The sequence below is a fragment of the Salmo salar genome, chromosome 02 (assembly GCF_965601325.2).
Source record: "Salmo salar chromosome 02, fSalSal1, whole genome shotgun sequence".
NCBI classification, from domain to species: Eukaryota; Metazoa; Chordata; class Actinopteri; order Salmoniformes; family Salmonidae; genus Salmo; species Salmo salar.
This window is the reverse complement of record NC_138292.1, coordinates 23,459,620-23,476,750: the sequence shown is the minus strand read 5'-3', so window position 1 is coordinate 23,476,750 and position 17,131 is coordinate 23,459,620. Positions and strand designations below refer to the sequence as shown.

General features: G+C 51.0%; 2 protein-coding genes across 6 annotated transcripts in view; both read right to left on the bottom strand.

Moving 5' to 3' along the window:
• The window catches only part of LOC106576258 (protein capicua homolog), a 55,864-nt gene extending 50,558 nt beyond the window's left edge, over nt 1–5,306 (bottom strand). For all 5 annotated transcript variants that reach the window (XM_082961011.1, XM_045700547.2, XM_082961012.1 and 2 more), the window contains exon 1: nt 2,705–5,306. In XM_082961011.1, the coding sequence (XP_082817137.1) occupies nt 2,705–5,306 (2,602 nt within the window). The remainder of the gene's footprint in view (nt 1–2,704) is intronic.
• Nucleotides 5,307–5,401: 95 nt separating this feature from the next.
• LOC145860359 (uncharacterized) lies at nt 5,402–16,971 on the bottom strand. Its single transcript, XM_082961017.1, has 2 exons — nt 16,695–16,971; nt 5,402–6,804 (listed from the first exon to the last, which is right to left on the bottom strand). The coding sequence occupies exon 2, from the start codon at nt 6,551–6,553 to the stop codon at nt 5,402–5,404; it is 1,152 nt and encodes a 383-aa protein (XP_082817143.1). The 5' UTR covers nt 6,554–6,804; nt 16,695–16,971.
• Nucleotides 16,972–17,131: the final 160 nt, after the last annotated feature.

The window sequence follows — 17,131 nt, the reverse complement described above, 5'->3', positions numbered from 1 at the left end:
CTAACCTTAATCCCTACTGTTAGCCTAACCCTAACCTTAATCCCTACTGTTACCCTAACCCCTACTGTTACCCTAACCTTAATCCCTACTGTTACCCTAAACCTAACCTTAATCCCTACTGTTACCCTAAACCTAACCTTAATCCCTACAGTTACCCTAACCCTAACCCCTACTGTTACCCTAACACTAACTTTAATCCCTACTGTTACCCTAAACCTAACCTTAATCCCTACAGTTACCCTAACCCTAACCTTAATCCCTACTGTTACCCTAAACCTAACCTTAATCCCTACAGTTACCCTAACCCTAACCCCTACTGTTACCCTAACCCTAACCTTAATCCCTACTGTTACCCTAAACCTAACCTTAATCCCTACTGTTACCCTAACCCTAACCTTAATCCCTACTGTTACCCTAACCCTAACCTTAATCCCTACTGTTACCCTAACCCTAACCTTAATCCCTGTTACCCTAACCTTAATCCCTACTGTTACCCTAAACCTAACCTTAATCCCTACTGTTACCCTAAACCTAACCTTAATCCCTACAGTTACCCTAACCCTAACTTTAATCCCTACTGTTACCCTAAACCTAACATTAATCCCTACAGTTACCCTAACCCCTACTGTTACCCTAACCCTAACCTTAATCCCTACTGTTACCCTAAACCTAACCTTAATCCCTACTGTTACCCTAAACCTAACCTTAATCCCTACTGTTACCCTAAACCTAACCTTAATCCCTACAGTTACCCTAACCCTAACCCCTACTGTTACCCTAACACTAACCTTAATCCCTACTGTTACCCTAAACCTAACCTTAATCCCTACAGTTACCCTAACCCTAACCTTAATCCCTACTGTTACCCTAAACCTAACCTTAATGCCTACAGTTACCCTAACCCTAACCCCTACTGTTACCCTAACCCTAACCTTAATCCCTACTGTTACCCTAACCCTAACCTTAATCCCTACTGTTACCCTAAACCTAACCTTAATCCCTACTGTTACCCTAACCCTAACCTTAATCCCTACTGTTACCCTAAACCTAACCTTAATCCCTACAGTTACCTTAACCCTAACCTGAATCCCTACTGTTACCTTAACCTAAAGTATTTTAAAATGCCAACTTCAATGGGGTAGGGAGGTCCCAAGGAGCAAGGACAGCACGGACCATAAACCCTGCTGAACAGACCAGACATCCCAGTACCTTCCCTTCACTAAAGGTCACTAAACTCATTCTGTTTGATGAGAGAAATGACCTGCCCAGAAGTCAATCCCTGTTCCATAAATGTGAATTTGGTGGAAAATGAAACTAGGTAACCATTTTCATGCTGCTGCTACAACAAACAGTGCATTCACGTTTCAAAAGCTCTTCCATTTCACGATGCCAACCTAGGTCCTCGCCTGGAGTTAAACACAATAATCAAAGCTTAGTAGTCACATTAAATAATCAGAACATTATAATCATATCATCTCTCACCCCCCTGCATCCCTCTCCCTGTTTCTCTACCCAAATCTCATCCCTCTCAGTTCCTCTACCCCATTTCATCCCTCCCCTGTTCCTCTACTCAAATCTCATCCCTCTCCGTGCCTCTACCCAAATCTCATCCCTCCCCGTGCCTCTACCCAAATCTCATCCCTCCCCCTGATCCTCATCCCCATCTCATCCCTCCCCCTGTCCCTCTACCCCCATCTCATCCCTCCCCCTGATCCTCATCCCCATCTCATCCCTCCCCCTGTCCCTCTACCCCCATCTCATCCCTCCCCCTGTTCCTCTACCCCATCTCATCCCTCCCCCTGTTCCTCTACCCCCATCTCATCCCTCCCCCTGTCCCTCTACCCCCATCTCATCCCTCCCCCTGTTCCTCTACCCCATCTCATCCCTCCCCCTGTTCCTCTACCCCCATCTCATCCCTCCCCCTGTCCCTCTACCCCCATCTCATCCCTCCCCCTGATCCTCATCCCCATCTCATCCCTCCCCCTGTCCCTCTACCCCCATCTCATCCCTCCCCCTGATCCTCATCCCCATCTCATCCCACCCCCTGTCCCTCTACCCCCATCTCATCCCTCCCCCTGTTCCTCTACCCCATCTCATCCCTCCCCCTGTTCCTCTACCCCCATCTCATCCCTCCCCCTGTTCCTCTACCCCATCTCATCCCTCCCCCCTGTTCCTCTACCCCATCTCATCCCTCCCCCTGTTCCTCTACCCCATCTCATCCCTCCCCCTGTTCCTCTACCCCATCTCATCCCTCCCCCTGTCCCTCTACCCCCATCTCATCCCTCCCCCTGTCTCTCTACCCCATCTCATCCCTCCCCCTGATCCTCTACCCCCATTTCATCCCTCCCCCTGTCCCTCTACCCCCATCTCATCCCTCCCCCTGATCCTCTACCCCATCTCATCCCTCCCCCTGTTCCTCTACCCCATTTAATCCCTCCCCCTGTCCCTCTACCCCCATCTCATCCCTCCCCCTGTCCCTCTACCCCATCTCATCCCTCCCCCTGTTCCTCAACCCCCATTTCATCCCTCCCCCTGTTCCTCTACCCCCATTTAATCCCTCCCCCTGTCCCTATCTCATCCCTCTCCCTGTTCCTCTACCCCATCTCATCCCTCTCCCTGTTCCTCTACCCCATCTCATCCCTCCCCCTGTTCCTCTACCCCATCTCATCCCTTCATGTCCAGGCTGTCTCCCAGTGTGTCTCACCTGTCCCGGGGCGGCCCATGATGATGTCTTTGCATGGTGTGGGGTGCAGGTTCTCTGCAGGCAGTATGACGGGCAGCAGGGCTGTAGGAGAGGGGTGACAGGCCACTGGCTGCTGAACCTCCCCCCCAAATGAGCCTGTCCTCTCCGTCCTACCACCCCCCTCCCCTGGGCTGGCTGGGTTGGTGAGGGGGGGTCCCGAAGAGGGGAGCGTGGTGGAGATGGAGATGCAAGCCAAAGCTGGGTAACCGGGGGTGACGGAGGTCAGGGAGGGCGGGGCGGATGACACCAGCACTAGGGTGGGGGTGGGGCTCTGGAGGAGGACGGTGCCGTTGGTTGCCGCGGCAGCAGCAGCGTTGATGGGTACAGGGACTTGGAGAGTGGAGACAGGCTGGGGAGTAACGCTGTTAAGACTCTTAGGATCACCTACTTCCCCCCCCCCACGGCCTAACGGACGCTCTGTGAACTTGGCCAGAGGAACCTCCGGGTTCCGCACGATCACCGGAGAGTCCCGCAAGGCCTGCTGGGATGTGGGGTGGAAACGGCGGGGGCCTGAGTCTGGAGGGGAGGGGGGAGTTGGGGACACCAGGAGGGGAGGAGGGGAGGTGGCGGGGGAGGAGGGGGGCCGGCTGGTTGGTGTGCTCACCCTTCGGGGACAGGAGAAGGTGGGTGTGTAAGCGTGAGTGTGTGCTGGGGTCTGGGGGGAGAGGACGGGGAACGAGGCAGGGTTCAGGTCCCCCTGCTCCAGCTCAGGTTTGGGGGGGTAGTCGTGGTGGGGGTGGGAGGAGGGAGGAGGGGGAGGAGGAATGTCTGTTTTGCGTTTGCTGGGGCTCATGGGGACAGTGAAGGTCAGGTTAGTGTGGAAGGACGGCTGGACCCCTGAGGTATGCCTCTCCCTCTCTGCCCCCCCAGGGGTGCCCAGCTTTCCCCCCGTGGCACTGGGGTGTCTGTGTCTGCGAGGAGGGGGGAGGACGGAGGAGGCGGTGATGGGGGAGAAGTTGGCGGGACGGAATCCGAAGAGGGGGGAGGGTGAGGGAGAGGGGGCGGGGGAGAAAGGGGACTGGTTGGAGATGGGGGAGAAGGAGGGGGTCCCAGAGTGAGAGCTGCCCAGAGACACCAGCATGGTGGCTGCCTCACACTCGTCAAAGTCAAACCTGGAGAAGTCATGGGGGAGGAGGGAGGGCAGCACCAGCCGAGGGCGGGAGTCTCCTCTACTGCTGGCCTCGCTGCTGTCTCTGGACGTCTCATCCCAGTCAAACCCACGCAGGTCCGAGGGGGTGACCGTCCCCGAACTGCTCCCTCCTCCCCTCCCCCTGTCCCTCTCTCCCCCTCCTCCCGCTCCCTCCATCTCTTTAGTTCTCATGGAGAGGTGGCGTGAGCAGTAGCCTCGTCTCTGGGACTCCTTCATACAGCCCTCTCTGGAACAGAGGCGTCTCCACTGCTTGCCGTTGAACTTCTTGCGGATACCGTTAGGGGTGCACACCACGTCCCCCTTCTTGTACTTCTGCAGGGTGGCCGACAGGGGGGTGCGGGAGCGCGAGGAGGAGGCTGAGGAGGAGGTAGACCCCCCTCCAGGGGTAGGGGTGGGGATCTGGGAGGGGGTCTTGTCCAGGGGGACCAGGGTGCTCTTGGAAGGGGGTAGGTGTGGTGGGGGGGTCATGGCCAGGGCCTCAGGGCCAGGCAAGGTGAGGGAGGACAGGTGAGAGCCCAGTGGCGTGCCCAGGCCCTGGACCAGGTGTTGGGAGGAGGGGTAGCTGTGCCCCCCGAGGAGGGGCTTGGAGAGGATGTGGCGATGCTGGGTGCCCATACTGAACCTAGACATCTCCATGTCCTCCTCTGGTGTTTGGGGCTGTTTCTGTCTCTCTTGTTCTCTCTCTTTGTCAGGGTGACCCTCTCCAGTGCTGGAGACAACGCTGGTCGTTAGCAACGAGGAGGGGTGGGGGGGGATGTTTCCATAGTGATGCCCCCCCACCACCCCAGCTGGAGAGAAGCTGTGCACCAACCTCGCCCCCCCTCCCATCGGCCCCCCCAGCGCCATCCCAATACTCAGCTGGCACACCTCCCTCTCCACCTCCATCTCCTCCCTCCTCTCCCTCTCCTCCCTCTCTCTCTCCCTCTCCCTCTCTCTCCCCCCCTCTGGGTGAGGCAGTTCCCAGGGGGGAGTCAGCAGCCTCAGGCTCTGTCTGGACACCCATACAGCCTGGGCCTGCACCCTCCTCCTCTCCTCCTCCATCCCTCTCTCCTCCTCCCTCCCTCCATTCTCCAGCGCCTCTCGATCCTCACACAGTAGCACCCTGTAGGGGAACGACACGGCAGGGTGGGGGTCTACCTGGGACAGCACTCCTTCTCTGTATAGCTGAGGTGTCCCCTGTTCACCCCCATCTCGCCCCCCTCCCCCTCTGAAAGGCACACATACGCGTGTCCCGATGGCCACGGACGCCGTGCCGGGTGGGGGGGCGTCCAGGATGAACTCCACGCTCGTCTCCTCTCCCTCCGGGTGTGCGGTCCCCCCCTGAAAGGGGTAACAGAGTATCCCCTCCTCCCCCTGCAGCTGGATATCAGCGCTGCCCCCACTCACCCGCCGCACCACCCCAGCCCTGAACATAGGAGACAGGGGTCCATCCTTCTCTCTCTCCCTCCCACCTTGCTCTCCGTTAAGTCTGTCTCTCCATCGACAGCGGGCTAGAACTCTCTGGTTCTTCAGGCCTTTGGCCAGGGCATCCGCCCCGGACAGACTGCCCTTTCTGTGGCTCTGGCCGGGGCCGGGGCCGGGCCGGGCTGGGAGGTAGTAGCAGAGTAAGGGGGCAGACTGCCATGGTAGGGGGCTCTAGCAGGGCTGGTACTAGGCTGGGGGTTCACCTCCAGATCGTGCTCGCTGGCTGTATCCGTGGATACGGAGCGTACTGAGTTAGGGGCCCCCTCTGCCTCTGTCTCCACACCCTGGGGGTCTCTCTCTCTGTCCTGGGGGGCCACACTGCCAATGTTGGGCCCTATGGAGGCCCCTGTCATCCCCTGTTCCCCCGGGCCATGGCTGTGGCTGCTAGCGGCTACCTTCCTCTCCTCATTGGACACACTGGGGGCTAACGAGAGGCTGACTGAGCTGCTGCTATGGCTGTTACTAATGCTGTTACTAATGCTGTTACTAATGCTGTTACTAATGCTGTTACTGTTACTAATGCTGTTACTATTGCTGTTAATACCATTAATAGTAGTGTTAGTCCTACTACTGTTATTAATGGTATTACTACTGTTATTACTGTTAGTACTACTACTGTTGATGATGTTAATACTACTGCTAGTACTACTGTAGTTACTGTGGCTGTTGTGCATGGGGGCAGGGGTGAAGGTGAGGCCGGGCGCGTTGCTACTAGCATAGTGTTCAGCGATGTACTTCTTCTTAGGGACTCTGGCCTTGAAGGTGGCTGTTTTCCTACTGGACATGGAGGTAGGGCTGGGACTGGTAGTGGGGGTGGGGATGGTGAGGGTGTTGTTATGGGAGGGGGTGGGGGTGCTGTTAGGCCCCCCTGAATTCCCCCCAACCCTCCCTCTGCTGTCCTCGGTCTTCTCTTTGACTTCATGTTGCCTTGGCGGCACCTGCTCTCTAGGCCCCTCCTTCTTTGGGGTCTCGCTGCCTCTGATTGGCTCCTGCTGAGAGCTGTCAGAGGAGGTTGTGGATTGTTTCCGTGGCAAGTGGGCGGGGGGCGTGGTTTGAGGCTGTCCGTCTTGGTTCTCCTTCCTGAGTTTGTTCCTGTTGTCCCTCTCTGGGGGGGTCTCTGTCGCCCCTCTCTTCTTCCCCCCTTTGGCCCGTGTGGAGGGGGGAGAGCGCCCCCTCTGTTTCTTTAGTGGCTTCATCTCTTCACCTTGTCTTTTCCTTTCTGCTTTCTACTCTGTGGGGTGAGAGCTGATGGTCGCTCTGTCCTTTCTTCTTCTTCTTCTTTCTTTTTCCGGTGCCCCCTGGTCTTTTTCCGGTGCCCCCTGGTCTTTTTTCCGGTGCCCCCTGGTCTTTTTCCGGTGCCCCCTGGTCTTTTTCCGGTGCCCCCTGGTCTTCCGCTCTCTTTTTCACTGCCCTTTTTCCTTCCTTGTTCTTTTCTCTGAAATTCAGACTAAAAACAGAGAGAGAGAGAGAGAGAGAGAGAGAGAGAGAGAGAGAGAGAGAGAGAGAGAGAGAGAGAGAGAGAGAGAGAGAGAGAGAGAGAGAGAGAGAGAGAGAGAGAGAGAGAGAGAGAGAGAGAGAGAGAGAGAGAGAGAGAGAGAGAGAGAGAGAGAGAGAGAGAGAGAGAAGGCAGGTGGTCATTTATTATCGTCATCATCAAAAATGGCTGAGATTAGAAAATGATGTCATACCTGGAAGTGTACTGCACTGAATGGCTTCCCACCAACCGGCTCATAACGCCACCATTCAGCTCCATGTAATCCACTAAAGTGTGTGTATGTGTGTCCTGGATATACATTCATGTTGAGTGAATTTGAGGAAGTAAAGGGTGTTGATGATTCCCACTCCAGCTAATGACGATGTTTCAAAGGCCACAGTTCCTAACATGTGTGGATGAGCCTCCACTAACACTCCACTAACTAAACTGAGCGTTTACAGATGTATCATCATTCAGGTTAAACTAGAAACTGAACGCATATTATTTAATACATTAGCTTGGTCACTATGACTCAATACATATGGTTTTACATCTGAGCACTGCTCTAGTACTACAAACGAATACACACACACACACACACACACACACACACACACACACACACACACACCAGGTTGTGCTGTTCAATGCGACGTGTGTGTGTGTGTGTGCCTGGGCTCACATTTACACATCAGGTAAAATCACACAAACCAATACATGGGGCATAAACAGGTCTTTTTTTTAACTCCCATCAGACAGTGGTGGTCTATGGTGGGCAGGGTGAGATCACTCACACACAGAGGCCGAGGGCTGATTACACACAGAGACAGCTACACACAGCGGAGAGAGAGAGAGAGAACAGAGGGAGAGATGGAACGGAGAGCGAGAGAGAGAGAGAGAGAGAGGAGAGAGAGAGAGAGAGAGAGAAAGAGTAAGCCAGCTGTACAATAGGTCTGCCTTTCCCATATAGAGTCATAGGGATTTTCCACACTCGTTCTAGCACACCCAGCCCTACTCTCTCTTTTTCTTTCTCTCTCTCTCTCTCTCTCTCTCTCTCTCTCTTTCTCTCTCTCTCTCTCTTTTGTGTCTCCTTGTCTCTTTTTCGTACTGGCAAATACAGACACACATTTTGAATAATCTGGCATGGTTTAATGTGCTCATATTGGGAAAATGTGAACCCTGGCACACGGTCAGGCACACTATTCAGTGATGCGCAAAACAAAATGGACAAAAACAGTCACACACACACAGGCAAACACACACACGGATGTAAACACGCACACATTTCTCGGAGACGAAGTGAGGGTTAGGCTAATGGAAGAATTCTTCAACAGAGTCATTTTAACTGTTTGTTTGCCCATGCTAAAAACGACTCACACACGTACACAACCCACGTACACAACCCACGTACACAACCCACGTATACAACCCATGCTTCCTGTTGTACACCATAACCTCTTTAGTATTTAGTTTAACATCACTTCCTGTGAGGCTGTTACAATCTCCCTCAGCCTGTCTCACACTCTCAGGCCCCTGGCCGTCCCATTACGGCTTTTGGCCCTTTCTCTCCCTTCGGCTAAAATAACCGGATAGCCTGATTCATTCATGAGAATGGCACCTGGCCTGAAAGTAGAGCAATTATGGTTACGTGGTGAGGAAAACCTCCTGTCCCTAGTTGTGGTGAGTGTAGGGATGTGGTGAGGAAAACCTCCTGTCCCTAGTTGTGGTGAGTGTAGGGATGTGGTGAGGAAAACCTCCTGTCCCTAGTTGTGGTGAGTGTAGGGATGTGGTGAGGAAAACCTCCTGTCCCTAGTTGTGGTGAGTGTAGGGATGTGGTGAGGAAAACCTCCTGGCCCCTAGTTGTGGTGAGTGTAGGGACGGTGGTGAGGAAAACCTCCTGTCCCTAGTTGTGGTGAGTGTAGGGACGTGGTGAGGAAAACCTCCTGGCCCCTAGTTGTGGTGACGTGTAGGGACGTGTGAGAGGAAAACCTCCTGTCGGTGAGTGTAGGGAGGTGGTGAGTGTAGGGACGTGGTGAGTGTAGGGAGGTGGTGAGTGTAGGGACGTGGTGAGTGTAGGGACGTGGTGAGTGTAGGGAGGTGGTGAGTGTAGGGAGGTGGTGAGTGTAGGGAGGTGGTGAGTGTAGGGAGGTGGTGAGTGTAGGGAGGTGGTGAGTGTAGGGACGTGGTGAGTGTAGTGAGGTGGTGAGTGTAGGGAGGTGGTGAGTGTAGTGAGGTGGTGAGTGTAGGGAGGTGGTGAGTGTAGTGAGGTGGTGAGTGTAGTGAGGTGGTGAGTGTAGGGACGTGGTGAGTGTAGTGAGGTGGTGAGTGTAGGGAGGTGGTGAGTGTAGGGACGTGGTGAGTGTAGGGAGGTGGTGAGTGTAGGGACGTGGTGAGTGTAGGGACGTGGTGAGTGTAGTGAGGTGGTGAGTGTAGGGACGTGGTAAGTGTAGGGAGGTGGTGAGTGTAGGGACGTGGTGAGTGTAGTGAGGTGGTGAGTGTAGTGAGGTGGTGAGTGTAGGGAGGTGGTGAGTGTAGGGAGGTGGTGAGTGTAGGGAGGTGGTGAGTGTAGGGAGGTGGTGAGTGTACGGAGGTGGTGAGTGTAGGGAGGTGGTGAGTGTAGGGACGTGGTGAGTGTAGGGAGGTGGTGAGTGTAGGGACGTGGTGAGTGTAGGGACGGGGTGAGTGTAGTGAGGTGGTGAGTGTAGGGACGTGGTGAGTGTAGGGAGGTGGTGAGTGTAGGGACGTGGTGAGTGTAGGGTGGTGGTGAGTGTAGGGACGTGGTGAGTGTAGGGAGGTGGTGAGTGTAGGGACGTGGTGAGTGTAGGGACGGGGTGAGTGTAGTGAGGTGGTGAGTGTAGGGACGTGGTGAGTGTAGTGAGGTGGTGAGTGTAGGGACGTGGTGAGTGTAGTGAGGTGGTGAGTGTAGGGAGGTGGTGAGTGTAGGGACGTGGTGAGTGTAGTGAGGTGGTGAGTGTAGGGACGTGGTGAGTGTAGTGAGGTGGTGAGTGTAGGGACGTGGTGAGTGTAGGGACGTGGTGAGTGTAGTGAGGTGGTGAGTGTAGGGACGTGGTGAGTGTAGGGACGTGGTGAGTGTAGGGAGGTGGTGAGTGTAGGGACATGGGGGGGGTAGGGACGTGGTGAGTGTAGTGAGGTGGTGAGTGTAGGGACGTGGTGAGTGTAGTGAGGTGGTGAGTGTAGTGAGGTGGTGAGTGTAGGGACGTGGTGAGTGTAGGGACGTGGTGAGTGTAGTGAGGTGGTGAGTGTAGGGAGGTGGTGAGTGTAGGGACGTGGTGAGTGTAGGGAGGTGGTGAGTGTAGGGACGTGGTGAGTGTAGGTACGTGGTGAGTGTAGTGAGGTGGTGAGTGTAGGGACGTGGTGAGTGTAGTGAGGTGGTGAGTGTAGGGACGTGGTGAGTGTAGGGAGGTGGTGAATGTAGGGACGTGGTGAGTGTAGGGAGGTGGTAAGTGTAGGGACGTGGTGAGTGTAGTGAGGTGGTGAGTGTAGGGAGGTGGTGAGTGTAGGGACGTGGTGAGTGTAGTGAGGTGGTGAGTGTAGGGACGTGGTGAGTGTAGTGAGGTGGTGAGTGTAGGGACGTGGTGAGTGTAATGAGGTGGTGAGTGTAGGGACGTGGTGAGTGTAGTGAGGTGGTGAGTGTAGTGAGGTGGTGAGTGTAGGGACGTGGTGAGTGTAGGGACGTGGTGAGTGTAGTGAGGTGGTGAGTGTAGGGACGTGGTGAGTGTAGTGAGGTGGTGAGTGTAGGGACGTGGTGAGTGTAGGGACGTGGTGAGTGTAGGGACGTGGTGAGTGTAGTGAGGTGGTGAGTGTAGGGACGTGGTGAGTGTAGGGACGTGGTGAGTGTAGGGACTTGGTGAGTGTAGGGAGGTGGTGAGTGTAGGGACGTGGTGAGTGTAGGGAGGTGGTGAGTGTAGGGAGGTGGTGAGTGTAGTGAGGTTGGTGAGTGTAGGGGACGTGGTGAGTGTAGTGAGGTGGTGAGTGTAGTGAGGTGGTGAGTGTAGTGAGGTGGTGAGTGTAGGGAGGTGGTGAGTGTAGTGAGGTGGTGAGTGTAGTGAGGTGGTGAGTGTAGGGACGTGGTGAGTGTAGTGAGGTGGTGAGTGTAGGGACGTGGTGAGTGTAGGGACTTGGTGAGTGTAGGGAGGTGGTGAGTGTAGGGACGTGGTGAGTGTAGGGACGTGGTGAGTGTAGGGAGGTGGTGAGTGTAGGGAGGTGGTGAGTGTAGTGAGGTGGTGAGTGTAGGGACGTGGTGAGTGTAGTGAGGTGGTGAGTGTAGTGAGGTGGTGAGTGTAGTGAGGTGGTGAGTGTAGGGAGGTGGTGAGTGTAGTGAGGTGGTGAGTGTAGTGAGGTGGTGAGTGTAGGGACGTGGTGAGTGTAGTGAGGTGGTGAGTGTAGTGAGGTGGTGAGTGTAGGGACGTGGTGAGTGTAGTGAGGTGGTGAGTGTAGTGAGGTGGTGAGTGTAGGGACGTGGTGAGTGTAGGGAGGTGGTGAGTGTAGGGAGGTGGTGAGTGTAGTGAGGTGGTGAGTGTAGTGAGGTGGTGAGTGTAGGGACGTGGTGAGTGTAGGGAGGTGGTGAGTGTAGGGAGGTGGTGAGTGTAGGGAGGTGGTGAGTGTAGTGAGGTGGTGAGTGTAGTGAGGTGGTGAGTGTAGGGAGGTGGTGAGATACGTGCTGGAGGAGTCAGGGGAGGGAGCTAGTCAGGGATCTGATCTCAAGCCCCAAAAATGTGTTTGGTCATGGTCTCTAAAAATGCTCTTGGCTTCGGCTGATAAGAAAGCGGCAGGGCTCTAAACTGACCTTTTTTTACAAGGAGCACCTGTGCGCTTAAGTTGAAAAATGTTGGAGCACACAAAGGAATGTAGAAAAACTATCTGAGGTAACAAGTTTTCTTTGTAGTAATGGTGCAAGCATGACGGTCATGAATCTGTGCTCAGTGTATTCTCCACTCAGGGGCTGCTGTACAGTGAAATAATCTCTGCAACAATCCTCATCTGGGTGATTTCTTTTCAAGGCGCACTGGTGGTTCTAAATTTTAATTCCAGGTCGCGCAGCAAAATATTTAGGCGCATTTGCGAGTAAAATGGTTGTACAGTACACTTTTTTTTTTTTAAATGCATGAAATGTATGTATTCACTACTGTAAGTCGCTCTGGATAAGAGCGTCTGCTAAATGACTACATTTTAATGTAAATGTACTGTAAAGCCCTTAGCGTGTGTACTGTACCGTACTGTAGGCTACATTTCATTTGTATTTTATTATGTTTTATTACTCCACACACTAGGAATTCAAGGTTAGTGACCATTCATCTATTCCTGGAAGCAGTGTTTCCCCTAGGATTTTTTTTCAGCAGCGGTGGCAAAGATACGGGGGGGGGGGGGGGGGGGTTAGTGGGCGTGGCCAATTGCACATCTTCGACTAAAGATTTGAAAGGCCCTCCTATTGGCCACAAAGACAAAATGTTGGTTTTCTAAAGCTAATTTCCTGCAATTCTACGTATTTTGCCATGAGGCTGAGAGAACATTTGGAGACAGTTTTAAAGCTAATTTCTTTCAATAAATGTGTTTTTGCCATAGTTTATGCCATGTTCTAATTCTATCTGAGTGACTCAAACATTATAACAGCTGTACTATTGTAAAGTGGTTGTTCCACTGGATATCATAAGGTGAATGCACCAATTTGTAAGTCGCTCTGGATAAGAGCGTCTGCTAAATGACATAAATGTAAATGTAACAAAATCAATGGTAGCCCCAAGCCTTCATGAATGTTATTTCTCAAAGATGATCTTATTTATAAGACATAGCTCCTTTATCTATTCTACATACTTTATATCTGTTTGTTTGTCATTTAAGTTTACACTTACAATGTTTTACCATCCAGATCTTTATAGAAAAATCCCCAAAAATATTTTAGATTTTAGATTCTTCAAAGTAGCCACCCTTTGTCTTTATGACAGCTTTGTACACTCTTGGCATTCTCTCAACCAGAAGCCCATTTTTGGTTATTACATGATTCCATATGTGTTATTTCATAGTTTAGATGTCTTCATTATTATTCTACAATGTAGAAAATAGTCAAAATAAAGAAAAACCCTGGAATGATTAGGTGTGTCCAAACTTCTGACTGGTACTGTGTATATATATATATTACATCATATTTCTTGGAGTGGGGGCCGTGATTTAGCAGCGGCGGCTTGCCACTTCTAAATGAATATAGGGGAAACCCTGCCTGGAAGTAGTGTGTGGTACAAGATTGAGTGTAAAGTATCAGGCCAAGGTCAGTGTGTTGATCATGGGCATGGTTTTAGTTGAATACAGCCCAGAGAGGTCAGCAACCATCCAAGGCTAAAATTAGTCTTTTTTTCATCAAACCTAAATTCGGATTTTCATTTAAGACCAGAATTCCAAAGAACTGGTTGTTTTTTGTGTTATTGTGCCGTCTGTCTGCGTGCTAAGTGTTACTTCTCATATGCTGCTCTGTATGTGCTTCTTGTCAGTCTTGTCATTTGAAGTGTTTTTAATAACCTGCCCTGGGATTACGGTCGAAAATGAGCCGTCTGGCTAAAACCGAGACTGTAGATTAGGGGAAGGGGATACCTAGTCAGTTGCACAACTGGATGCATTCAACCGACGTTATCGGCGCCCGGGGTGCAGTTGTCGTTTGGGGTTAACTGCCTTGATAAAGGGCAGAACGGCAGATTTTTCCACCTTGCCAGCTCTGGGATTCGAAGCCTTTCGGTTACTTGCCCAACGCTCTTAACTGCTAGGCTACCTGCCACCCATTAATGTGCATTGTCCCTGAAAAAATAAACGTAATAAAGTAAAAGTAACTGTCTGTATGTGCCCAACATTCTTTTCTTCCTATATTGTTCCTTTATACATTTTTTTTCTTTATACCATGTTTTGGATTCCAGAAAAATGACTGAGAAATGTTAAGCATATGCTGCATCTTCTTCTGGGAAAAGACAATGATAATTTACTGGCCTTGATAAAGATCAGTTGATTCAGGCACAATCACAAAAAAGGCAATAACAGGAGATTAGCCTGTTAATTACAGTACAATACAAATGTTGTACAATGTACATTTTATCATGTGATTCAAGTACCATCCAATGTAGCCTACAGTGTCTCAACTAAAATACTAGGCCAATAACTAGATCCATCTAAATATATAAATTATTCCATTCTGTATTGTGAGAGCCTCTGGCAGAACTGGCCTTAAAGGGGTCGATTGATAAACATTTAGCCCCACAGACAGTGAAGGCCTAGTACTCAGAACTCAGTCTAAACACGATCACCCTGGAATACGAGCAGCATTGACTACACACACACACACACACACACACACACACACACACACACACACACACACACACACACACACACACACACACACACACACACACACACACACACACACACACACACACACACACACACAGCGAGCAGTCCCACACACTAACACTCAACCAGGAATTTACAGAAGACACACTGTTCAATTCTCCAATTGCCTAAGACCCCCCCCCCCCACACACACACACACACACACACACACACACACACACACACACACACACACACACACACACACACACACACACACACACACACACACACACACACAGTGAGGAGTAATTAATACAGACATCTAATCTCAACAGAGAGTGTAAAGACATTTGCACACATGCAGAATAAAAGCATGTTCCTAGTCCTACTACACTTTATTACTGTACTATCCCACGGTTATAAACTACTGCCACAATGCAATTTATGTCAACAACTTGTGAGGAATATAATGCAGTGCCCCAGCACACTGTGGCAGAGGGTGTGTGTGTGCCCGACTGCTCGTGTGCAGGAGATGTGCCACACAAGAGTGTGTGTACAAAACCCCATATGTTGAGTGTGGGACTTCATGTTGTCTCTACCTTGTTTGGTGCTGCACCTCTTCACACTGTGTGTGTGTGTGTGTGTGGTATGGCACACTGCAGTTCATCCCTGTCTGAAATGTATTTTATGGGCGTCTGAGAGGGCGCAGGGCTGCAGTGGAGGGAACGGATGGAGAGGGGAGCACTAAGATACACTACACCACTAAGGATTAAAAGGTGTAGTACCAGGGTAGTGTACTGTATTCTCCCCCGTGGTTTACCGTGGTGACAGGGCCATCCTACCCTTAAACTGGGTCACCAGGGAACCAACACACATGAAACAGCAAAACATAACACACACACACACACTTGAGTAGCTCTTGTGTACGTACTCACTGTACGACGAGGGGGTGGAGTGATCGCACGATGCGACATAAAGAAACACATTTTGGCAGGGTATTGTTGGTGTAGTGAGAGGTAGAACTATGAACGAGTGTGTGAGTGAGTGTGTGGGAGTGAGGTGAGTGTGTGAGGGCGCTACGGTGGAGAACATCAGTTCAGTTGTGACGTAGTTAAAATACTGTCAGTGGCTTGCTGGCATAATTATGACTGTCACTGTCCATATTATTGATGAAACAGAAATATTGAAGGTTGAAACAACCGTTAAGGACTCCAGTCAGTTATTGATCTACAGCTTCAGCATGGACCAGAGGTGTCCAGTGTTGACTGGGACCCAACGGCAGGACTGTCAATGCCAAATCAATGGCAAACTGCTCTGCTAAACTACAGGATACATTTCAATCTAGGAGAGATTTCCATATGCACGCACAAATTAAGTGATGAGAGCAATGATGATGATACAAAATCAAAGGTTTTCTATATGCATAATCTGCAATACATTGCAAATGCTGTCAGTTGTGATAGCGCCGAGGTACAAGTCTGTACACCCAAATTGCAAATGTTGTTTAACTCTCTGAAAATACTCTACATGTCAAATGTAGAAAAGTCTATAAGGAAAATGCAGCTCAATGCAGTCATGATGCCTCTAGAGTGCTGCGATAATAGTTTAGCTGGGCAGAAACGTGGGAGCACGGCCTGAGAGGAGCCGTTACATAGTGCCAGACAGCATACGAGCTGTTTCTCCCCGGCCTAGGTTCTGCGCTGATCCGAGCAAGAGTAGCCTAGCTAGTACCGGAGCCGCTGCACTCCATACTGCACAATGTCAAAGGAGTTGAGGCTGTCTTACCAGAAGCAAACAAACACAACAGCCTGTGTCGAATGCTGAGCCAAACGACATTTTCTACACAACGCAGCTTTGCACATCTTTCTCTAACACTAAAATATATATTGCAAATTGTGCAGTTACTTCAGGGACGGTTCATGACGCAAAAGTTAAATTCAGCGAGCTAAACAGCATTCATTTTAAGCTAATCATTTTAAGCTAAACAGCACACACAAATCGCTAGCTAATCTGGCTACTACTGCTCAGTAGTAGTAGTAGTAGTAGTAGTAACAACAACGTCATTACAACTGCTCGGGACTGTTTTAGGCAATATAGGACATAGTGTTCCATTCGTTTACTATTTACAAACAGTCAGGACAGCAATAGTAAATCCTGGGGCTGATGCTGGGGTGTCATGTATTTGCTGCACTGGGGTGTGCAAGCTGGGTCGATTACCTACTTACTGCTATGCACAAAGTCAAGTTTACTGCAACGTTGAGGTGGAGAATAGAAAGTGCAAAGTTACTTGTAGCTTGCTTGCAGGTTATGCTGTTAATCCGTTCACAAAGTTTAGTGACTGTGCATCCCCACCCCACCCCTTCTCCTCTTTTCTCTCGTCCCTTCCTTGATACTTAGTGAGAAAGCTGTGTCACTCTTCTTTACACGCGATCAGTACGAAAAACAGGGCAACCGACCGACCGTTAACCGTTGATAGTAACAGTTGTTAGCTTGTTGGAGAAGAACATACAAGTCGGTTAGTTGTAACTCACCCAAACAGATACATTCAGTTGGCAATAGAAACATTTACGATCCTATTTTGCAGATGAGGAAGCTTGCACGCTCGCGGGTAGCATCCCTCGGCTGGCCGTTGCTACTGTGTGGTCCGGGCTCGCACTTTAATTTCCCTCCGTAAAACATGTATTTTTCCCAGAGCAACTCAAACAGGGATAAAAAAAAGAAAAAGAAGATCTGGGTCCCTTTTCCACTACAGTCTCAAAATGGTGAATGAACCACTAACAGCTGGCCTCTCTGACCAATCACAGTTCTCTGACAGGTACAGTAGCCTACCAGCGTTAACGGTACAAAGAAAAGGGTGTGGACCGCTGTCAAAGTCCACATGATTGACACGTGTATCTGGCGAATGGCTATGGGATATTAGACCAAGCCGGTGCCTAGTCCCAAACTATACAGTATCCAATAAGGGCAT